General features: G+C 42.5%; 1 protein-coding gene and 1 pseudogene across 1 annotated transcript; both read right to left on the bottom strand.

Annotated features, from left to right (window-relative positions):
- Positions 1–3,438: 3,438 nt before the first annotated feature.
- Positions 3,439–12,174, bottom strand: CB4H12orf45 (chromosome B4 C12orf45 homolog). Its single transcript, XM_003989198.5, has 4 exons — positions 12,006–12,174; positions 10,078–10,164; positions 7,491–7,627; positions 3,439–5,530 (listed from the first exon to the last, which is right to left on the bottom strand). The coding sequence occupies exons 1-4, from the start codon at positions 12,115–12,117 to the stop codon at positions 5,312–5,314; spliced, it is 555 nt and encodes a 184-aa protein (XP_003989247.2). The 5' UTR covers positions 12,118–12,174; the 3' UTR covers positions 3,439–5,311.
- A 12,381-nt stretch (positions 12,175–24,555) lies between these two features.
- LOC101086490 lies at positions 24,556–25,906 on the bottom strand (annotated as a pseudogene).
- Between the last annotated feature and the right edge of the window lie 589 nt (positions 25,907–26,495).

Below are 26,495 nucleotides of genomic sequence, written 5' to 3'. Positions count from 1 at the left end.
TCCCGCAGCTGGTCTTCCTCATGCCTCCTTGTGTAACTCTGCTCAAAGTCTAAACCAGATGCTGTCCCTCCTCTGCCCAAACCTTGCGATTCGAATAGAATCAAGTCCAGTGTACTCACTGGGGCCTGCAAAGTCCTATCGATCTTGCTCCTTGCCACCTCTGACTTCATCTCCTACGAATTTTCCTCCTGTTCTGTCTAGTCACCCCAGCTGCCTTGACGTTCGTTCCTGAAGCGAATCAAACTCTTGCCCCAGGGCCCTTGCACTTACCGTTCCTCTTCCCGGTGGTGTGCTGGCACATATTTACCCAACGGTCCTCCGGGGAAATTCTTGGAGCATTGGCCAACTTCTGTGTATAAATGCTCTCATCAAAGCTGATTTCAAGCTACAGAGATGCGTGCAGTCAGAGCAAGCGGAAGCCGGGGCCGGCACACGACTGCCTTTTCCTGCAACTCTCTTTGCCGACGTACAACCTCCTGGCTGACTGCCTCACTTCATGTCTCACCTCCAATCCCATCTCACTAGAGATGGATCTTCTAGCACATGTGTCCGTCCTCACACTCATACCTCATCTGCCCTGTCACTATTCTCATCCTGCCTTCTTTTCATAGCACTTATCACAGCCTGGCATGCATTTATTTACCATCAATCTCTCCCCCTTAGAATGTGAGCTTCACAAACAGGTGCTTCTTTTGTTCCACGCTGCATCTGCAATGCCGAATACATAGAAGGAAGGAGCTCAGCAAATATTTGCCTTCAAGTGAAAGAGGTTAAGTAACCTGCCCAAATCACACAGCTATTCACTGGTAGAACAGGTACTCGAAGCAATGAAGTTGCTGGTCTTAACCAAGCTGGATGGCTCTTCATGCCAAAGCCGGAATCAGGGCCTGCGGAGGGAACGGCAGCAAACACCAAACATTGGCCGCCGTCCGCAAGAGCTGTTGTGGAAGTGGCTAGAAACAGGCTGCAAAACCAGACTGGATCCCCTATGCCTGCCCTCCAGGGAAGTGAAAGCTGTCGAGGGCGACCTGGACTAAAGGAGACCATTAGGAGACTAAATGAGACGTGGTGGATGGGGGTGATTATCATCACTGTTAATGCAAATGATACCCAAGCGGATTTTTAAAATGATTAAATAATACCTAACTATGTAAAATTACATCAAACGGGAAGGGAAGATTCAACCAGAAACTTCCCACACAGAAATAACCACGGATAATTGAGACTGTGTCAGACTTTTTCCATGAAAATATATTTTACAGAATTAGTATAATACGGCACATAACTTTGTTACCTGCTTTTTTTTTTTTCATCTTTCTGTGTCAATAAACATGCTTCTTCACATGTTGAGTGGCTTTAATTCATTTGTTCTCCATTGGTGGACATTTAGACACATGTTGGACATGGTTGGTTTTTGCTATTTTAAAATTTGCAATAAATCTCACGCAGAAATTTATGAACAAATCTGTTGGTTAGGATAAGTTCCTAACAGTTTCCCCCACATTCTTGCCACCACTGTGCATTATTCCTATAGCATCATAATACCTCACATTTTCTGAGCACTGTTCTAAACACGTGCTGTGTTATCAACGCATTCATTTCTTAGCAAAACCCCATAAGGGGACAGTCACCCCCATGTTGCAGATGGGGAAAGTGAGGGAAGTGGCCGGGCTGAGGTCTGGTCCGGATAGCTTTGGAGTCTGTGCTTGTGGCAGATGACTATGGGGCCCACGGTGGCCAGGTGTGACAGGCTGAACTCAACCTGCTCTAAAGGTTACCTACTACGAGGCCTTAGGAAAGATACGTAGCAGCTCCGGGTCACTTTCCTCATCTGTGAAGTGGACTTAAGCAGAATGAGCTCCTAAGGTGGTGGTGGTGTTTTTTTTTTGTTTTTTTGTTTTTTCACAATTAGGAAACTGTGTCACAAAACAAAACCTAGCGATAGTTCCATCTGCAGTTATTTAATGCAGTGAGTCCGTGACGTCCTTTGTTTCTCTTTGCAGTGCTTGATGTACAGGCTCAAGAGTTTGTGGACACCAGACAGGACTCTCAGGAATCCTATCCAGTCTTAAAATACCCAGTCCTCTCACTTCTTTATGTGCCTCCTTTTTCGGGAGGAGAAATCCTTTCTTTTCCAAAAGTTTACTAACACGGCTTTGCTCATTGGGCAGGTCCGTGTCACGTGCTCATTCCCAAACCAGTCGCGGGCAACGGTTTCCCACGACCGGGCAGTGGGGGGAGCCAACCACAAAAATTCCAGCATTAAACTCTTTGGAAAATCCACCAGTCCTGTTTACCCTGTCTTGTTTCTTCTGGATCGAGAACCCCGATGCTATTCATCTTAAGCATAGATGAATTACTTTACTTACAGAAAGAGAAAAAGGGTAGTTTAGTGAACATTTACTGTACATTTCAATCAAGTGAAAGGCCCTATGCTAGGCACTGAGGGAAATACAAGTGAAAATCAGACCCAACTTCTCCGGTCTTTCCCTACCAGAGTAGTGGATACGGGAACCATAAATACACGAGTTACTTTGTAAGGCAGGCATTCCTTAGAAGTACCATATTTCATGGACAATTAAAATATGGTGAGAGTAGGTGGGAGATCCGTTCAGAATGAAATTTCTGCTTCAAAGGCCATCACAGCTGATTTTTACATTTGTAACTGTCCAGAGCCACAGCGGGATGGTATTCCAAGCATGGGGCGACCATCTCACCAGCCTTAGCAGCAATGGAAACACTGCCCGAACGGCTGCCACATCTCACACGAGCCTCTGGCAGACAGAGCACAGGTCGGCCCAACCAAAGCCCAACAGTGATTTACTTTCCAATAGACTGAAAGGCAAACTGCTGACAAACAAAACGGCTTTTTAATTAAGGGATAACATGCATAAGGCCAAGTGCACGGATGTTAAACGTGCAACTCAATTACGTTTTTGTATATACTCGAGTGGTGGTGACTGGAGTATGAAACACGCTAGTGGGTGACACAGAAAGGGCTCGGGAAGTATTATTACCTATTATTGTCCCATCTGCTGATTTGGTAAGTGAAGAATACAATCCTGGTTTCTCTGTGTTTTTTTGTTTTTTGATATGTGGCTTCAAACATTCTTTTGTTCTGTGAATTCTTTATGTACTTTGGCCTTTTTGTTATTAAGGTATTAGTCCTTTTTCTATTTTGTAAGAGCCCTTTATAGATTGATGCTCACTCTTTCTTATATTGCAAATATTTTCCCCAATTTGCCCCTTGCCTTTAAAATTTCTTTACTACCTCCTGGTTTTTAGTATTTATGTGGATGAGTTTTCTGCTCTTTTCCTTTGTGATTTCAGACTTTGACGTTCTGCTTAAGAAAAAACAAAACAGAAACAAAAAGGTTTTGACTCCTGCTTCCTGAAAAAAGAAATAAAAACTATTTCACTATTAAATAATCACCCATATTTTAGTATGGAACCCTTATAATTTTATTTCTATTCAAATCTTTAATCCACATATAATTTATCTTAGTACACAGTGTGAGGCTAAGATCTAACCTTTTGTGAAACAGCCGGTTCTGACATTGTACACTAAATAATTCACCCAGTTTACACTCACTTAAAATGACATCTTTACCATAAATTAAATTTTCATGGTTTTGTTTTTTCTACTATGTCATGAGAATGTCCAGAGGACCTGAGTTTAGTTGACTTCCCTTACTGTATAGGGAGGCTCGCTGTAATACACGAAACAGCCATGGCAGGAGGGAATATTCACATTCTACACACTAGCATGTATTTCTAGACTGACTGGTCTCTCACTGATCACTCGGCATATTTCTGTTGTGAAGCTGTATTTCCTGTGAAGTTACACCTTCATATCTCCCTGCCAGGAGCAGCCTTCCATGGCTTATAATTTCCCATATGCCCCCATCCATCCACTGATTTGGTAACATTATTCATGCCTATTCTGTACCATGCACCATGCTAAGTAGTGAACCAGACAAATGCAATTCTTTCCACGATGTAGCATAATATATTAGCCGGCAGGAGACAATCTTTAAATATTTACACCAGTAATCCGTCACTGTTGTGTTTGGTGCTACAGAATATAGCACAATAACCTTTCTAGCTGAGGAGTCTCATTTCCAGATCCGTTCGTCTCTTCATACATTTAGTGAGACACAGCCCAGAAGAGTTGGTTCCAATTTCCAATGGGAAATACCAGGAAGAACCTTGAGAATCATCTTCAGAGTATTTACAAGACAATGATGTGAGGAGTAAGAACAAATAGTTAAAAGTTAAAAGAGAGACCTAAAACTCTAGGGCACAAATGCCATCAGCTTAGCCCACTTGGAGACAGTCCTTTAAATTCTCAGGCCTATATCCTGAGCAAAGCCAGGCCCATGAGATCTGAAATTGAATAAGGTCAAGGATGAGGCAGAAAGGCGATGCCATCATAGGATCATTTTGACCTTTGAAAGGGGGAAAACTAGTTGTATATATAGCTTATAGCTCTTTGTGACCCATACCCTGTTTTTTCTGTGATGCCCCTATTTTCTACATCTGACACGTTTTAAACTGTGGGCAACTGTGTAGAATAGTTTTAATAGCTCAAACAAAAAAATTTGCCTATGGAAAAAAAGGAAAAACAAAAAATCATGAATTTTTCCAACCAGTACATTCTACCTGCACTGAGTTCAGGCTGCAGAGTCACCAACAATGATGAAACCACACAGCACCACATTCCCAGCTCAAACTGCAAAGGACTTTTGTGGTTTTTGTTTTTTGTTTGTTTTTTGTTTTTTTTTAATGAAAGTAGATGTGCCTGAGGGCAGCTGAATATAAATAATTCTTATCTTTATAAAAAATTTCTTTCTCTTAAAAAAAAAAATTCTCCCCTATTGAACCCACACTGTGATGGTAACAAATAAATCTGATTTTATAATATCCCAAAAAACCTATATTGGGTTATTCAAGAGAATAAATTTCAAACAAAAACAAAGGATTTGTATTTTTACTTTAAAATGAGTTTGATATTTCCGAAGTCTGCTGAAGAAAGAAAATGCCAGCAAATTCACTTGTCACCATACATAAAGCTAAGCTTTCTAAAGGGAATCTCTTTAGCATGAGATCAAATGCAGTCTGCTCTTAGAAGATTCCCCAAATGCTACTATTCCAGCCTTTAAAAGATAGTTTCTGTTTCTCTGAGAAACAAAAAATATCTAATATCACATACAAGCACCACAGATACCTGAAATGCAAAATAACCAGCAAGTCACATTCTTTTTCCACAGAATTAGCAGGCATATGTCACCTGCTCCCAAGGTCATTTATTTTATTCTTTCCTTTTTTTACTGGCAGGGCTGTCCAAAACCTCGATCTTGCCTTTTCCGTCTTCTGAATGAGGAAGTTTAAAGTTGTCTGTGGTGACTTCAGAAGAGGTGGTGTCGTCTTCCTCAGAGTCTGAGCTGTCCTCTGAGCTGTCTTGCGAACTCTCTTCTGAACCGTCCTCTTCTTTTGAATCGGACTGATTCATCTCAAACAAGGCCACATCCTGCCAAAAGCACCACGTGAGAAATTTATTCCAGGGCAGTTGCCTAAAGTTGTGATAACAACCCTGGGAAGAACCAACTTTTGGCCCAAATACTGAAGCACAAAGGACAAGAAATATTTTTAGTTCAATATGGCACTTTTTTTCTTTCAGTTGCCACAGTCCACCATAATGATTTACATTTACTACGAGTCTAAAAAATCCTCCCACAACCCGATTCTATATACCCTGAACACATTCAACGATAGGCGTTCAACAAATATTAATAGAGGTGTCTGGTGGCTCAGTCAGTTAAGTGCCTGCCTCACTCTTGATTTTGGCTCGGGTCATGACCTCATAGTCATAGGCTCGAGTCCCGTCTTGGGCTCTGCACGGGGCATGGAGCCTACTTAAGAGTCTCTCTCTCTCCTGACCTTCCCCAGCTCATGCACACACGCATGCGTGCCCTCTAGAAAACAACAACCTAAACCCCCAACAAAACAAAAAACCACAAATATTAACAAATACTAACATGAGCCAGGCACCACACTAGGTCCTAGAGACTCCACAAGAGCAGCAACAAAATCCTTGCCTTTGTGCAACTTAACGTTTTTGAGCAGGGATTGGCAAGTTATAGCCTGTTGGCCAAACCCAGCCCACTAACTGTTTTTGTTTAGCTCATGGGCTAAGAATGTTTTTTTTTTCCCCCAGTGGTAGGGAAAAAAAAATTAAAAAATAATATTTCATAAAACACAAAAATTATATGCTATTCAAATTTCAGTGTCCGTAAGTAACATTGATAAAATTTGCCTATTCGTGACATAATCGTCTACAGCTGCTTTCATGCTAAAGCGGCAGAAGTGAGCAGTCACAAAGAGACAGTACGGTCCACAAAGCAAAAGTATTTACTAGCTGGTCCCTTACACAAACTATCTGCTGACCTCTGGTCTAGTTGGGAAAGAAAGACAACGAACACCTACATGTAAAGCACAGTGTGGAGCAGTGAAAATGAACAAAAGTAAAGTAGGATAGGATAAGGCACTCATGGGCCATCGGGAAAAGCCTCTTGTTGAGGGGACAACTGATGAGAGGTAAAGGGAGTTAAGCTGCAGAAATGCGGGCAAGAGCCTTCCACACAGAGGGAACAGGCCTGGAGCAAGAAGCGTGAACGGGAGCGCAGGCAAGAGGGGGCCGGGAGGGAGGGAAGTCAGATGGAGAGCTGGAGGCCGCTCACACGGGCCCTGGAAGGACTCTGAATTCCTCAGAAACGTGATGGGAAAGTGAGCCACAGAGAGTGTGGAGAACAGATTCTAGGGAAGAAAGGGCAGAAGCAGGGGAGCCTGTTGAGAAGTCACTGCAATAGTCCAGGGGGGAGACCACGATTCCGTGGACCGAGGGTGGCAGCAGCAGACGTCACACAGAGTGGCTGGCTCTGGGAAATATTCTGGAAGCAGCGCTGAGCAGAGCTGCTGCCGAACGGGATGTTATCATCAACAACGGTGTCGGCTCTGTCCAGACACAAGTGTTATAAAGGGAACTCCGGGGCAGAAATAAGATGTGAATCTAAATGGAGAGGATTTTGCATGTGGCTTAGGTAATCAGTTATTGCATTAAACACATTCATTTTTGCATTTTCTATCAATCAGGCTATGATTACTTCTTTCAGGCCTTGGATGGGAAAAAAAATCCACTAGGACACTTAGTAAATTAATGCTTCAAGATAACAAATGTAATATTTGACCTTAAAAGCCCTCCTATGATTCTCTATTACTAAATTTCTAAGCTCCACCCAGGGAAGCTTACTGGTCTGTAAGATCCCTAATCATAAAATGACGGAGTTCCCACGCAGTGCTGGAAGTATGAGCTGACTTTGCAAGAAGGAAGATAACACTTGGAGTTAAAATGGAAAAGTCCTCTCTTTTATAGATGACGAGGCATACCGGTAAATTTCATACTTGATGAAATGAAAACAAAGCATAGCTACCATTTGTATAACTTTTCCAAGACTCCCATCAATATCTTCAATATTGAAATGCCCAGGGGGTGCGGCTGCCATTTCTTTTCTTAGCTTTTCATTTGCCTGAGCCATCTGTGGGAGAAAGGTCTGTACTTGGTCCAATACTAAGGAGAGAAAATAGAGTGTATCAATATTTATGTTAGTCTTTGGCCACACTTCAAATTTTAAAATCCAGAATTTCCTATAAAACACTTCTGACTTGAAAAGTAATCAGGGGCACCTGGCTGGCTCAGTTGGCTCTGTTGGGCGTCCGACTTCGGCTCAGGCTATAATCTCCTAGTCTGTGGGTTCAAGCCCCGCATCAGGCTCTGTGGTGACAGCTCGGAGCCTGGAGCCTGCATTGGATTCTAGGATTCCCCCTTCTCTCTGCCCCTCCCCTGCTCATGCTCTGTCTCACTCTGTCTCTCAAAAATAAAATGTTAAAAAAAATTTATTTTTAAAGTAATCACAGCGACAATAGTTATAACTTAAAAAAAACTCGGGGCGCCTGGGTGGCGCAGTCGGTTAAGTGTCCGACTTCAGCCAGGTCACGATCTCGCGGTCTGTGAGTTCGAGCCCTGCGTCGGGCTCTGGGCTGATGGCTCAGAGCCTGGAGCCTGTTTCCGATTCTGTGTCTCCTTCTCTCTCTGCCCCTGCCCCGTTCATGCTCTGTCTCTCTCTGTCCCAAAAAAAAATAAATAAATGTTGAAAAAAAAAATTTAAAAAAAAAACCAAAAAAAAAAACCTCAAATTTCTTCCATTTTAAAAACCTCTAACCTTTTTCTGAATCCTTAAAGCAGTAGGACTACACAAGTTAGCAAATATTTCTCAATGTTTATTAGTGTTTTCATATATCCCCAGAACTGCACATTTCTAGAATGCTGGCATTCAACCAATAGTCACTGAATAAGGAGAAAGTATGACTTAACAGTTAAACGAGCCAGGCTCTGAGGCTTTGCATTCAGGCTGACGAGGTTATTCACAGCGTCCCAGTTCCGCCTTCTACCTGAACTACCTTGGGCATGTTAACTAAGTAGTGGTTGTCTCCACCTACCCAACATGCTCCCCTTGTTTCTGATAACGTGATCCTGACCTTCCCTTTAAGCTCTGTCATTCCTTGCCACTCTTGTGCCTTTCCCTATACATGCCTAGATGTTCCACAACACTGGTCACCATGCTTTGGTGCAATACCATAGACGGTGACATTGTGACCTAGCCAGGCCCATAAGAGATCACCCTGGAACTTCAGCCTGAACTGTGGAGAAAGAGAGCCCTTCTTTCTGAGTCAGTAAATGAGTGGTTGAGCTGCTGATAAACTGGGCAACTTGCCACATGGTGAGGAAGGGCCTGTTCTAGAGTTAGCCAACACCTAGGGAAGCAGAGCTAAGAGTTAGAGCAGGAGACCCCGGATGGCAGCGAGCACCTGGGTGCAGAGGTACCTGAAGTCACTGCTCCCTGTCCCACAATAAAATTGGTCAACATAACTTATTTTTTGGCTTAAGGCAATCAGGAGTTGGAGTTTAGTCATCTGCAGCCACAAGTGTCCTAAAAAATTTAAATTTAACCATTCAATACCTCAATTTAGGAGTGCCTGGGTGGCTCAACTGGTTACGTGTCCAACTCTTGATTTCATTTCAGGTCATGATCTCACAGTTCGTGGGATGGAGCCCCGAGTCAGCCTCTGTTCCGACAGCGTGGAGCCTGCTTAGGATATTCTGTCCCTCTCTCTCTCTCTTTGCCCCTTCCCCACGCATGCACGCGAGCATTCTCTCTCTCTCAAAATAAATAAATAAACAAAACCTCAATTTACTCATCTGTAAAACAGGGGTAATAACTGTATTATCCTAAGTATAGGGGAATCAATAAGCAAGGTATGTCTAATGTCGTTAGCTTTCAAAAGAAGCCCAGCACATAACTGTGCATATGATGAGTTCTCAAAACCTGTTAAGTCACTGATACAGCTACACAATACATGACTGAAACGTCTGGAGTACAGAAGATGAAAAGAAAAAGGTGGTAAAGGTCAAGAAATGGCCTTGAATTGAAGTGCCTGGCTGGCTCAGCCGGTTGAGTGTCCGCCTTCAGCTCAGGTCATGATCTCACAGCCCACAGTGGGCTCTGTGCTGACAGCTCAGAGCCTGGAGCCTGATTTGGATTCTGTGTCTCCCTCTCTCTCTCTCTCTACTCCTCCCCCGCTCATGCTCTCTCTCCCTCTGTCTCTCAAAAATAAATAAACATTTAAAAAATTGTTTTTTTAGAAAGGGGAAAAAGAAATGGCCTTTAATTGTAAAATAGGGCTTCCAGATTTAATCACAATTAAATCACAAGGAATTAATTAATTAATCACAAGGAAAGAAATGAGAAACATAAAAAAGACTCAAATGCAAGTCTACAGATGGAATGAATACACTGTGAGCAACTCGTTTGCTGAGCAGTCCCAGGGCGACGACAAAGAGCTTGGGTCCAATAGCTGGGGTTCCCTGTGGACCTCTACTGCTTACATGGGCAAAATTTAACATCACAGAGAGTTTTAGAGAGAGAAAGGGGTAAAAGAAAGAGAGGGAAAGATACTTACAGGGACTCCTCTCTATCCGAACTGTTTGAAGAGTGGAAGTTTTTCTGCAATTAGGCTTGGGGTTGATGAGTAACCTGTCCCATATACCTGAAAGCACACCAACACTGAATTTACTAGAGCATAAGGAAATAGAAGCCCGTCAGCGAACTTGTCATGACCACTCTCAAGTCTTAAACGTTCCACATTCTCCAAGACATTTTTAGAAAAAGAGGCCCTCCAAGTTCCATTGCAACATTTTACCTCTTTACAAACACCCAGCTGCCCTTCCCTAGGCCTGTCTCATACATCTGTATGTGTCACCGATGCTAAGCATTAAGTGCAAACTAACCTGCACCTGTGTGGATCAGAAATCCATCAGTGACAAATGAGTTTCTGCAACAAAGGGGCAGAGGAAGCAGTACAGACACAATAATAGTTAAGTGGAGCCAGAAGTGGTTATATTGGGCAAATTATTTAACCTCTTGGAGCATTCCTTTATTTATAAAGCACACCTGCCTTGTTAGTGGACCTTCATTAAACATGTCCAACCTAGGGGCGCCTGAGTGGTTCAATCCGTTAAACATCTGACTTCAGCTCAGGTCATGACCTCACGGTTCGTGAGTTTGAGCCCTGAGTTGGGCTCTGTGCTGACAGCTCACAGCCTGGAGCCTCCTTCGGATTCTGTCTCCCTCTCTCTGGCCCTCCCCAACTCACGCGCTGTCTCTCTCTCTCTCAAAAGTAAATAAACATTAAAGGAAAATTAAAAAAAAATATCCAACCTAGACAAATGAGCCCTCTGAAAACCTTCTGTTGTCCCCCCACCACCCCCATACACTTTTTCGGCCCCCTCACTACTACTTGCCAAATCAAACAACTCTTCAGCCCATCAGAGTTCAGAGGACAGGGCCTGAGTTTTTCAAAACTCAAGGCTTTGATCCCCCTGTTTCCAGCAACTGGAAAACCTCTTCACTTAAGTACAAAACTCCTGTTCACCCCCAAAGCAGAGCTTAACAAATACTCTTTGATTGCTACTTTAGGTCTAACAATGGGATTAGCATAAAGAATCCCATCAGTCTGGGGCTAGACTGACTGCATTCAAATCCTAATTTTGCCACTTTCCAGCCACGAGATCTCCAGCAAGTTACTTATCTGTATGATACACGGTGACTCAGTTTCTCACGTTTATAAAAGAGATAACAGAGATAATAGAGATAACAGAACCTTCTGCACAAGGCTTTTGTGAGGATTAAATAAGTTAATTAATTCCTGGGTCACAGTAAGCACTACATAAACGTTGGCCCTTATCATAACTTTGGGATGCTCTGGGTTCTCACCGAATGTCTTCAAGCTAATATTCACTGAGAATACCTCCATTTCCCAAATGTGAAAACTGGGGCGTTCAGAACGTAAACTTTCCTATAGTTCCACAGCTAATCACACGCGGAGTTGGGATTCGAATCCATGCTTTTAAACTCCACTACGGTGTCTGCAATCCTATGTAGCTTTCCTGGAACCAAGTGTCCCTCTACGAGACAGAGGCAAGGCACTAAGGGGTGGTTCTGAGAACACAGAGGGGTGGGGGTGCGGGGGTTAATCCATAATAGTCACCTGCTCCCCCCACCAGCCAGCTGCTGGGACCCGGGACAGCCGACCTAAGGCCCTCCTCAAGCCCTCCCCCTTAGGGGACGTGTCCTGCTGCGCCGCTCCGCAGGGTGGGGGCCCACTACTCCGCAGAACCTAAAGACCCTCGCTGGGCCCATGGCCGCGTGGCCGCCCCGAGGCCTCCGAACCCCAGCCGCGCCGTGGCGGTCACGCAGAAGCCCTGTGGCCACCCCTGGGCGTCCCTTCGGGGGTGCCGGGCTCGGGCAGGGGGCCGTCAGCCTGTCCCCCCGGCTCATACGCCCCCCGCCGCACGTGAGCACTGCATGCCAACGCCACCCGCCCGTCACCTGCGCGGCCGCCGCTTCCCGCCGTCAGCAGCTCCTTAGACACCGAGATCCCCGAGCAGTCCCGGGGTGAAGAGGGAGAAGCTCCAGACTGGGGCTCCTCGCGTACCTCCATGCCCCTCGCTAGATTTGAGAGCCAGCCCACCCAGACCCGGATGCAGGAAAGAAGCTCGGGCAGGGGGCGGGGCCAAGGCCGCGATTGGACGAAACTAGGAGGTGGGCGGGGTTATGGCAGCCGGCGGCCAGGGCGACACCTGGCGGATCCCTGAGGCCACTTCTGTGGTGGGAAAAGGAAGGTTGGGGCTTCTGAGGTCCCATCACTGGATGAAACAGCTGGCAAAAGTTGATTTTAGTCAAACGATCCGGACAACAGCGCACCATGGGGCTGTCCTTCTCCTCGTTCTTTTATTTTTATATTGTGGTTAAAAAAAAACATACGCAACATAAAATTTAGTATCTTAACCATTTTTAAGTGGACAGTTCAGAAGTGTTACCTGTATTTACATGTTTATGCACAAGATCTCTAGAATTTTTCATCTTGCAAAGCTGAAACTGTTCGTTGAGCAACTCCCCCTTATTGTTATCATAACAACTTAACATTATATTACAACCAAATTCTAAAACGTAGGGCACAAAAAATTATGGGAGAAATGACAGCAGGCACTGAAAACACTGATTGATGTAGTTTAAAAGCTGACTTCACTCTCTTTCTATTTAAAATCTACTCTGGAGATCATTCAGGGAAGGACAGCACCTTTCTTTCTTTATATTTCCAGTGCTTCACTTGGAGTCAGGCACATAGTTAATGATTAATCCATGTTTAGTGAATGAACGGAGAGAAGTTGAACAAATGAGTAATTGTGAATTGTTTCATTGATTGATGGTTCACCCCTGTAAAACCGTATTCTAGCCCTTAGAAATGTCTTAAAATCTCTGTTGTGAATTGTTGACTGAGATCAGAAGCAGCCCGTAGGTACAATGCCGTATAAAACTAATGGAGCTCTTTGTAACAATAACTTGGAAATAAAGACGTTCAGGGGCGCCTGGGTGGCCCAGTCCGTTAAGCATCAGACTTTGACTCAGGTCGTGATCTCACTGCTTGTGAGTTCGAGCCCCGCGTCGGGTTCTGTGCTGGCAGCTCAGAGCCTGGAGCTTGCTTTGAATTCTGTGTCTCCCTTTCTCTGTCTCTTCCCCAGCTCACACTCTGTCTCTCTCTCTCTCAAGAATAAATAAACATTAAAAAAATTAAAAAAAAAAAAAGAGAGAGAAACAGAAGACATTCATATTTAGCCAAGATAGAGTAGAAGATGCACTGGCAGAATTTAGTCTCCCTCCTAGAAATGATGTTGTTAACCAGAAAAGCCGTTTTGTAAAATATGACAATAAATGTAAAACATATTTTTTTCACCTTTAATAGCTCTAAAAGATCATTGTTTAGATTTTTAAAATATATTATAGGGTTTATAACCAATGTAGAACTAAAATACATATGACAAGAATGGCACAGAAAGTGGAGGTAGTAAATCTGTTGTAAGGATCTTATATTTCAGGGGCACCTGGCTGGCTCAGTCGGTAGAACATGTGACTCTTGATCGTGGAGTCATGAGTTCAAGAGCCACCTTGGGGGTAGAGTTAACTTAAAAAAATAATAATAATGATGAATAAATAAATAATAAACATTAAAATTAAGGATCTTATACTTTATGTGAAGTACTTTAATAGGATTTAAAGACCAATAGTGATAAGTTAAAGATTTATATTGTAAAGACTAGAGCAACTCCTAAAAAAAGTGAAAAGTAGAATAGCTAATCAGCCAATAGTGGAGATAAAAACTGAGCTGTAAGATATAATCAATTAGTCCAAAACAAAAAAACAAAAAAACCAAACAGGATAAAAGAAAAGAGGAGCAAAGAACAGATGAGACAAATAGAAAACCAATGAGAAGATGATAAACTTAAGTTATACCCATTTCAGTAATTCGATTAGATGTAAATTAGTCTAAGATTTAAAAGGCAAACATTGTTGGGCTGGATTAAACAAGACCCTACTGCATGCTGTCAGCAAGAAATTCCCTTTAACTAAAGACACATAGGTTAAAGGTCAAGTGATGGAAAAGATAAACCATGCAAATATGAAACAAAAATCAAGTCAGAGTAGCCACATTACTATCAGACAAAGTGGGTTTCAAGACAAAGTGCTGTAGACTGAATGTTTGTGTCCTCCCCAAATCTTAGGCTGAAGCCCTAACCCCCCAGTGTAGCTATATTTGGAAATGGGGACTGTGAGGAAGTAATCATGATTAGATGAGGTTGTGAGTGTGGGGCCCTGATCCAATAGGATTAGTGCCCTTATAAGAAGCACCAGAGTACTACTCTTTCTCTCTCCACATGTACACACACATTGTGAAGGCATGGTAAGAAGGCAGCCTTATGCAACCCAAGGGAAGAGCTCTCATCAGCTACCAACCCTGGTAGAACCTTGATCTTGGATTTTCCAGCCTTCAGAACTGTGAGAAAAGTAATTTGTCTTGTTTAATTGTGGTATTTTGTCATAGCAACCTGAGCAGACTAATGCACGAAGGATAAAGAGGGACATTTCATAATGATGAGGGGATAAATTCATCATGATTCACAATAATTGTGAATGCATCTTATAACTGAGCTTTGAAGTATAAGAAGGAAAATCTAATAGAACTAAAAGGAGAAATAGACAATATTATTATTATTGTTGGAGATTTTGACCTTCCTCTCTCAATAGTTGGTAGAATAAAGTATACACAAAACCAGTAAGTATAAAGAAGTCTTGAGCAAAACTATCATCCAGCTTAACGTAACTGACATGCAGAACACGGGACCTTGCAACAGCAGAATACACATTGTTTCAATGGCAACAGAATAATCAATAAGATTGACAATATGCAAGACCATAAAACAAGTCACAAAACATTTAAAAGATTGAAGTCATACAGGGGTGCCTGGGTGGCTCAGTCAGTTAAGCATCCTAATTCGGCTCAGGTCATGACCTCCCAGTTCATGGGTTCAAGCCCCGCGTCGGGCTCTGTGCTGACAGCTGGGAGCCTGGAGCCTGCTTCAGATTCTGTATCTCCTTCTCTCTCTGCCACTCCCCTGCCATGCTCTGTCTCTCTGTCTCACAAAAAAATAAATAAAATGTTTTAAAAATTTTTAAAAATAAAGATTGAAATCATACAAAGTTTGTTCTCTGATGTCAACAAAACTAAAAATCTTATCTTGATTATCAAAAGCAAACTAGATCACAATAACAAAAACCTATCTGGAAAATCTCCAAATATTTGCAAATTAAACAATTCAGTTTTAAATAACCCATGAGTCAAATAAAAAACAGAAAAGAAATTATAAAATATTTTGAGCTGAATTAAAATAAACACAGAAAATATCAAAATGTATGCAGTGTAGGGACACCTGAGCGGCTCAGTCGGTTAAGCACCCGACTTCAGCTCAGGTCATGATCTCCATCCAGTTCATGAGTTCCAGCCCGTGTCCTGGCACCTGCTCCAGATTCTGTGTCTCCCTCTTTCTCTGCCCTCCCCACTCATGCTCAGTCTCTCTCTCTCAAAAATAAATAAACATTCAAAAAAATGTATGCAGTGTAGCCGGACAGTACAAGGGGGGAAATTTATAGCATTAAGTGATGATATTTGAAAAGATATAAAGTCTCATTTATCTAAGCTTCCACATTAACTAGAAAAAAAGGAACAAATTAAACCCAAAGCAAGCAGAATAAAGAAAATTATAAAGTGTGGAAATCAATAAAATAAAAAAATAAACACAATATAAAAAATCAATAAAACCAAAAGCTGATTATTTACAAAAGTCAATAAAGTTAATAACCCTCTATCCGAGCTAATCAGAAAATAAATGGAGAAGACAAGTAATATTAATATCAGAAATGAAAAAGGAGTATTACCACAGATTCTACAGACATCAAATGGATAGAGGAAACATCCTAAACAATTATGCCAATAAATTTTCTAATTTAGATGAAATGGACAGATTCCATGAAAAAACACCAACTATCACAATACTGGTTCTTGTTTTTGACAAATGTACCATGGGATGTACAATAATAACAAAAGATGGAAACTCAGTAATAGACATATGAAAACTCTCTGTTCTATCTTCCAGAATTTTCCATAAAATTAAAATTATTGCGAAATAAAGAATTTACTTTAAAAGTAATTCAAGAAAATTGTCCTAAAATGTGTAGAAATTTGAGTATACGTATCAAAGGACCGTATCATTTTTCCAGAAAAATCAGCCCAGAATAGTCCCTACCAAAACATACTCTGGTAAAACTCTTGGACTTTAAATATAAGAAAAACACCGTCAGAGTATTTTGGCAAAAAGACCCAGTAAGTCGTGAGGAAAGAAAATAAGACTGGCACTGGATATTTTGACAGAAAGATTTTTGCCAGAATGCAATTGAGTAACTTATTTAAGATACTCAAAGAAGGAAAATTTAAGCTAAGGATGTAGTTTAACTGCCTTTCACGTATAAAAGTTTTAAAGACACAGACACTTATGAACATGATAAGAACAGGAAATATTGCTCCCAGAGCCTTCTTGAGGAATCTCCTAGAGAATAAGCTTCAGAAAATGGTAGGAGAAATTCAGCCTCAGTTTTGGTGGTGAGCATTTTACAGTAGAATTGGGGATAATCCGAGTTCAACCGGTGATAATAAGGTTAAAAGAATATTATGTATTTTTATAGGTTTGAAAATATGGATATAAAACAAATATCAAAAATGGGGAGAAAGCAGAGATAATAAATGAATGAAGAGAAAAGCTTGTTTTTTATAAACTGGGAATGAAAAGGTAATACTTTAGGGGTGCGTGGCTGGATGGTTCAGTCGGTAAAATGTCCAACTTTTGATTTTGGCTCAGGTCATGATCTCACTGTGGGATCGAGGCCCATGTTGGGCTCTGTGCTGACAGCATGGAGCCTGCTTGGGATTCTCTCTCTCCCTCTCTCTCTGTCCCTCCTCAACTTGTATGCATGCACACGTGCACATGTGCTCTGTCACTCTCAAAATAAATAAATAAACTTAAAAAAAAGATAATACTTTAGACTGATATTTGGGATAAAGGAGGAAAGAGAAAGAGGAGATGACTAGCTAATTACAATATTGTTCATAGTAGAAAGCCAATATCAAAATAAGAGGGGACCGAATCTTTCTAACACTCAACCTTTTTCTAAGTCACATGGAAGTTTCACAACATTGACATATCATAGTCTGCAAAGAAAATTTCAAGCATTCCCAACATAATAAATGATATAGATGGCCTTCTGTGATCATACACAATTTATGGTTTTGACTTTGGAATCATGTAAATACCTTGCTTACTTAAAAATAAAAATAGGGGTGCCTGGGTGGTGCAGTCGGTTAAGCGTCCGACTTCAACCAGGTCACGATCTCGCGGTCCGTGAGTTCGAGCCCCGCGTCAGGCTCTGGGCTGATGGCTCAGAGCCTGTTTGCGATTCTGTGTCTCCCTCTCTCTCTGCCCCTCCCCCGTTCATGCTCTGTCTCTCTCTGTCCCCCAAAAAATAAACGTTGAAAAAAAAATTAAAAAAATAAAAATAAAAATAAATACAGAAGGAAAGAGAATCCCCCTCCCAACCGAAAACAAACTGAAATAACTGAATTTAACTATATGTCAAATTTCCGGCATAACAATACAGAAAGAAACATTTTAGGAGACTTTAAAACATAGTGTTGGGACAGTGCATCATTCGTAAGATACAGCTTAAGGGCAGTGACAATACACACCCACATAGAAATTTTAAAATGTATCCAATCATCTTAATTTCTAGTAGCACTATTAGTATGGTTATTATGAAACTGCTCTAGGAATATTCTTGGATAAAGCAAATAAGTAATTACATTAATATCATTTGCAGCTCAGACTTTTTGTTCAAGAGAAAAGAAATAAAAGTAAAATCCTCCATAGGTGCCTGGGTGGCACAGTTGGTTAAGCGTCTGACTCTTGGTTTCAGCTCAAGTCATGGTCTCACAACTCATGGGTTGGAGCCCCACTTCAGGCTCTGCGTTGGCAGCCCAGAGCATGCTTGGGATTCTCTGTCTCCCTTTCTCTCAGCCTCTCTCTCGCTTGTGCTCTCTCTCTGTCCCTCTCTCTCTCAAAAACAAACAAAAAACCTTGAAAAAAAAACTTTAAAAAAAATCCTCCCATAATTTCAAATTTGAACTGGTAATATCTGTATAAATTCATGATTTCTTTCACTCTTTCTGAAAAACCACTCATTCCTGAGCTTGGTTCCCTGGAAAGTCTGGACACAAGGACAAGGCACCATAGCAAGCAACCCCGAGAGTGTGCCTGCTAAAATCCTTTCCTCACTGAAAGGAAAAGAGCTTCTTGTACAAACAATATCAAGTCTGGGTCAGGGAGTATAAACCTGGGACATCAGTGGTGCCAGAAAGCAAGGAAACTTTCAAAGACCACTGGGACCATATCGAAAGGAATCTGGAACTAACTCTGAGATGCCCACTAGGTAAAGGTGACAAAACATGGCTCTACCAGTCACTCTGACATCTCTAAAAGCACGGCCAACTGGATTTGTGCTCCTTTGATTCAATGCATTAGAAAATGCACAGTGCCACCTAATAAGTTTTCTTGCAAACAAAACAAGGGTCGGGGGGGTGGGGGGGCAGGCGGAGAAAGGAAGAAAAAAAGAGAAAAGAAAAAGAAACAAACCTTTTCCTGTATCAAGCCCCGGGTTCTAACTATCTCTTTCCAGGAAATACAGGAAATAGAAGGTAAGTGAAACAACTCAAGGAAGCGATCAGCTGAATCTAGAATGTGGGAAATCTTACAGCATAAATATCTGTTTTATTCAACAGGAAAATGTTATGAAAAGAAGGTGAACTGTTTTATCTATTTATTTATTTATTTATTTATTTAATTTTAATTTTTTAATTTTTTTTTTCTCTATCTAGAGAGAAAAGGGACAGAGTGAGCATGACCAGGGGAGGGACTCAGAGAGAGGGAGAGAGAGAATCCCAAGCAGGCTCTGCACTGTCAGCACAGAGCCCAACGTGGGGCTCAATCCACCAATTGTGAGATCACGGCCTGAGCCGAAATCAAGAGTCAGACACTCAACCAACTGAGCCACTCAGGCACCCCAAACGGTTCTAAATTTTAAGATACTCAGAAGGCATATAAATATAAGAAACTGTGGTTGACCTCCATATACGTTGCAGTTGTTATACTGAGCAAGCTCTAATGACGACAGATTCCAAGAAGCGCCATATTGCTGATTGGGTGTTCCCACGTAACTTTCCCGAGAAATTTGGAAATAAGATTGTCATCCAAAAGTTAAAGTGTAAATAAAACTAACCCACTTGGGTCGTGGGCCCACTTTCGGACTGGCTGAAACAAGGGGAATGGGACTATCCTGACTGGCTTAGGCCAAGCAGGGCTGCTCCTCTAGCTGGGGTGGGTGTATGAATATCATCCAGATGGCAGAGGTTCTGTGGTAGGGAAAGGAGGCGAAGGAAATTAGGGGCGCACCCACAATGTCTACTGCGGTCAATAATAGTTGGGGTATGTTATCTTGAGGTTTTTCTTTTTCTTTTTTAAATGTTTATTTATTTATTTTGAGAGAGGGAGAGAGAGAGAGCGCAGGGAAGGGAGCAGAGAGCGGGGGAGACAGAGAATTCTAAGTAGGCTCTGTGCTCTCAGTACCAGAGCCCGACTTGGGGCTCGAACTCATGAACTGTGAGATCGTGACCTGAGCAGAAATCGAAAGTTGGAAGCTCAACCGACCGAGCCACCCAGGCGCCCCTTGAGGTTTCTCTAAAAGGTAATTTTTATCCTTTGAGGCTTATGTTTTGTCTTTAGCAGACTAATCAAACTGATCATTTATTCCGGTAAATTTTCAAATTGCTACTACCTGGCTCCCAGGCCCTTCAGAACAATTATCTGGTTAACTTAATTACCCAATTTGGTGAATCAAAACTATTTTGTCTCTAGAGACATAAACACTTAATGCTGAAAATTACGGTGTAATTATACTGCACATAATTTATTTCGGTTAGCCTCTTAATCTATTTTAATCCTATGGATACAATTAAATGTGTAAAAGAAATGCTTTATTTTCTAGCAGGGTAAAATTTTTCCTTGGGGGTTGGGAGTAAGAGGGGAGAAGAAATTTATTTCTAGTAGACTAGTATTCTGAAGAGTGGCCACCTTAAACTGGAGTTAACCTTGATTCTCTGCCTCATCTGCTGAAATTTTTATTTTTATTTTTATTTTATTTTATTTTAGAGAGAGAGAGAGAGAGAGAGAGAGTATGCAAGTGGGAAAGAGGGGCAGCGTGAGAGAAAATCTTAAGCAGGTTCCACTCTTGACACGGAGCTCGAGGCAGGGCTCTATCCCAGGACCCTGGGTTCATGACCTGAGCCAAAATCAAGAGTTGGATGCTCAACCAACTGAGCCACCCCTGGAATTTTTAAATTATTTTTTTTTAAGGGTTGAAGTTTTGTATATAGTGCAAGGCATCGTTTGTCCTTCAAAGCTCCATCCACAGCATGGCATAAATAAGACCTGTGCTAAATTCTGCTAAATATCAATGAATCAGAAGTAATATCATATTATTTTAATAAAGGGTGAAAATGTGCATACAGGTGGAGCAGGGAGCCATTTAATCTTATAGAATTCATTGGTTTTTGATGAAAGGTATTTTTTCATTTTAGTCCATTTTAATTATTCCCATAACTAAATGCTTTTAAGTCTTTGATTCTTTTAATTGTTCTCCTGGGTCATGTTTCTAGGATCTTGGAAACATGGATCTTATTCTAAGAAGAGCTGGATCTTGCTACAGCAAAACAGAGCGTCTAGGACTAGGTTGCTCAAAAGTACTTAAGGGGCGCCTGGGTGGCTCCGTCAGTTAAGCATCCGACTTCAGCTCAGGTCATGATTTCATGGTTCCTGGGTTCGAGTTTCCTGTCGGGCTCTCTGCTGTCAGTGCGGAGCCTGCTTTGGATCCTCTGTCTCCCTCCCTCCCTCCCTCCCTCCCTCCCTCTCTCTCTCTCTCTCTCCCCCTCCCCAGCTTTCACTCTCTCAAAAATAAAGAAACATTTAAAAAAAGCATTGAAAAGATCTATACATAATGAGGTCAATAATGAAGCATTCTAATAATACTATTTCACACAACGATAGGCATGCAACCTGATAGATATAATCAGAAGAGGGAACACATACAAACAAGAGTGAAATCATGGGAGAGGACTTGAAGGAAAACCTTTTGTTTTTACATGGGCAAATTGTGCAGAGTTTGTACTGTTCCCCCTTTTTTTTATTTTTGTTTTTTAATTTTCTTTTTTTGAACGTTTATTTATTTTTGGGACAGAGAGAGACAGAGCATGAACGGGGGAGGGGCAGAGAGAGAGGGAGACACAGAATCGGAAACAGGCTCCAGGCTCCGAGCCATCAGCCCAGAGCCCGACGCGGGGCTCGAACTCACGGACCGTGAGATCGTGACCTGGCTGAAGTCGGATGCTTAACCGACTGCGCCACCCAGGCGCCCCTGTACTGTTCCCCTTTTCTCATCCTACACTACCCCTTTTACCTATATCATGTTAAGAACATTTTGCACATTCACACATTCTGATTACAAACTGTTACAGGGCCCCACACTGCTATTCAGAACAGAGAAGTCTCTATTATTTTTAAATGAATGCTTTCAAGTTCACAATACTTTGAAGCTGCCAAATGGACCACCTACACACTGGCTATAAGTTCCTGATTTATTTAGCAGGGAATACAGAAGGGATCGGAAGAGAGGTGGCTACAGAGAAGTGAAGCAGAGCCAGCATATTTTTGTATGGCTTTTCCCTCTGCACGGGCGGGATGCTGCTAAAGCAGCTTCCTATGTCCCTACTCGCCCAGCTCCATTTTTTGTCACTATTTATTTATTAAAAATTTTGTTTAATGTTTATTTTTGAGAGAGAGAGAGAGAGAGAGAGAGAGAGAGAGAGCGTGAGCAGGGGAGGGGCAGAGAGAGAGGGAGACACAACTCACCCCAGGATTTCTGGAACTTTTCAGGTGTTAGCACTGCAAGTCCCATGCCTCACAAAACCCCTCAATCCCTGGTAATCAGTGATAGTTGGTCACCTAAGTTGGTACTTCACACCCACTTAATGGCTTTAATTTGCATTTCCCTAATGACTAATAATGCTGAATGGGTATTCTTTTTTTTTAATGCTTATTTATTTTTGAGAGAGAGAGTGTGAGCAGAGGAGAAGGGCAGAGAGAAAGGGATACACAGAATCCGAAGCAGGCTCCGAACTGTCAACACAGAGCCCAACACAGGGCTCAAACCAACGAGCCTCGAGATCGTGACCTAAGCTGAAGTTGGACACTTAACCGACCAAGCCACCCAGGCGCCCCTGTCACTTTTTTAAAAAACAATTTTATTTTTTTTAATTTTTAAAAAAAATTTTTTTTCCACGTTTTTATTTATTTTTGGGACAGAGAGAGACAGAGCATGAACGGGGGAGGGGCAGAGAGAGAGGGAGACACAGGATCGGAAACAGGCTCCAGGCTCTGAGCCATCAGCCCAGAGCCCGACGTGGGGCTCGAACTCACGGACCGTGAGATCGTGACCTGGCTGAAGTCGGACGCTTAGCCGACTGCGCCACCCAGGCGCCCCTATAATTTATTTTGATATTAAAATTGTCCCAGAGGGAGCCCTTTCAATCTGCAAACCTCTCCTTTTTATACGTTGCCATCATTCTTTGAGCACTTCCTTAATTTCTGGTACAGCTATTTCGGGCTCATTTTGTATTTTTCCTGGCCCAGCCCTGGTATTAGCCTTTTCTCCAAGGAACACTATGTTGAGAATGGTATCTATTTACTTATTCATTTATTTATGTTGTTGTTGTTGTTGGGAGTGGTATTTAGAGAGCGAGATCTGGATGGCAGGTGTACTCATTGCTAGTGATGTGCCCTAACCTTTAGGCTCTCTCATTGCAGAGGGCAAGGAAACACACACATACACATTCATATCCTCATATATTAATGTTTGCTTCCTTATCTGTCTGTATTTAAAACTTCAAGAATGAGAAACTTGGGGTGCCTGGGTGCCTCAGTCGGTTAAGCATCCAATTCTTGAATTCAAAAAAAAAATTTTTTTTAACGTTTATTTATTTTTGAGACAGAGAGAGACAGAGCATGAACAGGGGAGGGGCAGAGAGAGAGAGGGAGACACAGAATCAGAAGCAGGCTCCAGGCTCTGAGCCATCAGCCCAGAGCCTGACGCGGGGCTCGAACTCACAGACCGTGAGATCGTGACCTGAGCCGAAGTCGGACGCTCAACCGACTGAACCATCCAGGCGCCCCCCAGTTCTTGAATTCAGCTCAGGTCATGATCTCACAGTTCCTGAGATGGAGCTCTGAGTCCGGCTCTGCACTGACAGCGGGGAGCTCACTTGAGATGCTCTCTCTTCCTCTCTCTCTCTCTCAAAAATAAATGAACTTTTTTTAAAAAGTAAGAATGAGAAACTTGCAGCAGTGTGCTGGAACCAGCTTGAACCGGCTTACTAAATAATTGCAATTCTGTGAGCTGGTTGTAGGTTGAAAGCAGCCATCCGAGCATTTATAACAATTGGCAAACGCTACAGATCAAGTGTTTACCCCGCCTCACCCCAAGTCAGTTTCGCATAGGCCACTGGAAATCTGACTTCCGTTACCCTCAATATACCCAGAGTTGTTCAGAACACTTAGGTTACATGGCAAAAGGGAATTCAGGTTACTAATCTACTGACTTTAAAATAGGGAGATTATCCTGGATCATCTGAGTGGGCACAAGGTGCTCACAAGAGTCCTTAAAAGTGGAAGACGGAGGCAGAGAAGAGAGTCAAAGAGCTATGAGGATGGAAGGGGGGTCAAAGATGCTACTTTGCTGTCTTTGGAGACAGACGAAGGGGACCACAAGCCAAGGAATGTGGTTGGCTTCTAGAAGCTCAAAAAGCATTCTCCTCTAGGGCCCCCAGAAGGAATGTTGACACCTTAAGCTTAGTTCGACGCGTATTGGACTTCTAACCTACAGAACCGTAAGATAACAAATGTTTTGTTTAACCACTAAGTTGATGGTAATTTGCTATAAAAGCAATGGAGAATGAATAGGCACAGTGTGTGTTTCTTCTGTCGGGGCATTTTCTCTCCGTCAGTGAGATTCATCCCTTTTGTTGAGTCCATGATTTGTTTCTTTTTATTGCACAGTAGTATTCTATTATACGAAACACCAAAGTTAGTTTTGCCATTCTCATAGTGATGAACTTTTCATTATTTCCAGTTATTAGACTACTATGATAAAGCTACTATGAACAGGTTTCTTTTTTATTGGGGGGGGCCTCAAAATGTGACATTCATTCGAAGGAAAAGAAAAGAAAAGACCAGATATTCATCCCTTAGCTCCCTCCCCTCCCCTATCCTGTTTCTCTTTAGTCCCCCAAGGACTGGACCCCAGCTAGGGGGATGTAGCAGGACAACCCCTCTCAGATGAGGTCAGCAACACCGAGGGGCATCTCCTCAATGGAGGTCTCAATGGAGGTTGTAGAAGGTCTCGATGTCTCAGAGAGTCCTCTTGTTTTCTTCTGTCGCCATGTTAAAAGCCACATCCTTATGGTCAAATCATCTACCGGGGCTGATTCTGCAGATACAGTTTTCCCTGTTGGTGGGAAGGTCATAGTCGATGACTAAGGAGACCTGCTGCACGTCAGTGCCTCTGGCCAGCAGGTCAGTGGTAATCAATACTCTGCTACAGCCAGAGCGGACCCCCGTCATGATCACATCTCACTCCCTTTGGTCCACATCTCCATGCGTGGCAGACTCCGCGACGTGTCGGGCATGCATCTTCTCAGCGGGCCAACCAACCTTCCGGTGTCGATTATGACTGCCTGTGTGACGGTCAGGGTCTCATACAAAGTCACACAGAATGTCTAGCATCCACGCTTCTCATTCCACATTGATGTAGAACTGGCGGATACCCTCCAGGGTCAACTTTTCCTTCTTGACCAGAATCTGAATGGGGTCCCTCATGAATTTCTTGGTCACCTCAAGCACATCGGAAGGCACTGCAGCTGACAGCAAACCCCTCTGGGTGTTGTCGTCGAGCTTTTGAAATATGTCATAGATCTGGCGCTTGAATCCACAGCTTAACATTTCATCAGCTTTGTCCAGTACACATATCTTGATGTATTTGGGAGACGGGATCTCTAGTTAAGCATATCAAACACATGACTAGGGGTACCCACAACGATGGGGAGCTTCCATCTGTAGCTTTTGTACCTCAGCATGCACATGGGTCCCACCAATGCAAGTGTGGCAGGAGGTACCCACATAATCTCCAAATGCCATGACTACCTTCTGTATCAGCTGAGTCAATTCTCTAGTGGGTGTCAGGACCAAGTCCTTTGGAGCCTTTAGATCCAATTCAATCTGTTGCAGGATCCACATGGCAAAAGCGACTGTTTTCCCAGTCCCAGATTGGGCTGGAGCAATCACGTAATAACCCTTGATACAAGGAAGAATGTCTTGCTGCTGGATGGCCAAAGGCCTCTCAAAACCAGAGGTGTAGGTGTCACAGAGAAGGGACTCAGAGAGGTTCGTGTCATCAAAGCTGCCAACAATTTCATTCTAGTTACTCTCGAAGATGCCTTGGGCTCTGTCCCATCACAGTCATTGTCTCTGGATTGGGATTCCTGACTCACAGACATGATCCTTAGAAACTAGGCTATGAATAGTTTTCTATGCTCTTTCTTTGGATATACGAGCATCCATTCAAGAGAATTGTTACACATTTTGGCTTTTGCCTGGTTCTTAAGCCAGACATTGTCAGCAAGCCACATCATCATCCCCAGAAGAGTAGTCAATGAGCAGATGTCCCTGAAAAATAGCTCAGCCATCAGCAACCCAGTGTTGCACAAAGCCTGTCTGCCAGCAAAAATCCAACAAAGTCAGCTTAAAGACGCTAGAACAATGCAGTCTATAATTAAAGTTCTTAAGTAAATTAATAATTCTGCTGGGAGTGGAACCAGAACAGAAAATCAAAAAGCCAGTAGCAGCACCACTAAAAGTAAAGGATGGTAAATTAAAATGTATGTATCCATGCATTTCAGGAGGAAAAGAATTGAGTATCCACTCAGGATTGACAACATTGTGTTAGCCTGACTTATAAAGACTCTGCTGACAACCTTAGTAGGGACATGGTCAGATAAGTAAATAGTATCTGTCCATAACTTATCTTCTATGTTCTCTGATCATGCTTTTCATTGGGTGTCATGGAAGGAGAGAGACCCTCTAGTCCACCTGGTGGGTGTGGACCCAGGAAGGGGTACAGGAAACTGGAGTGTCCTTGTTAATGAGAACAGGAAGTCCAAAGCCCAGAGGCAGGAACTCGTGGGCACAGTTGAGGAACCACAGGAACCTGATGAGT

Source organism: Felis catus, chromosome B4, assembly GCF_018350175.1.
Source record: "Felis catus isolate Fca126 chromosome B4, F.catus_Fca126_mat1.0, whole genome shotgun sequence".
Lineage (NCBI taxonomy): Eukaryota > Metazoa > Chordata > Mammalia > Carnivora > Felidae > Felis > Felis catus.
Note: the sequence above shows the minus strand (reverse complement) of the source record. Positions and strands in the feature narration are given on the sequence as shown.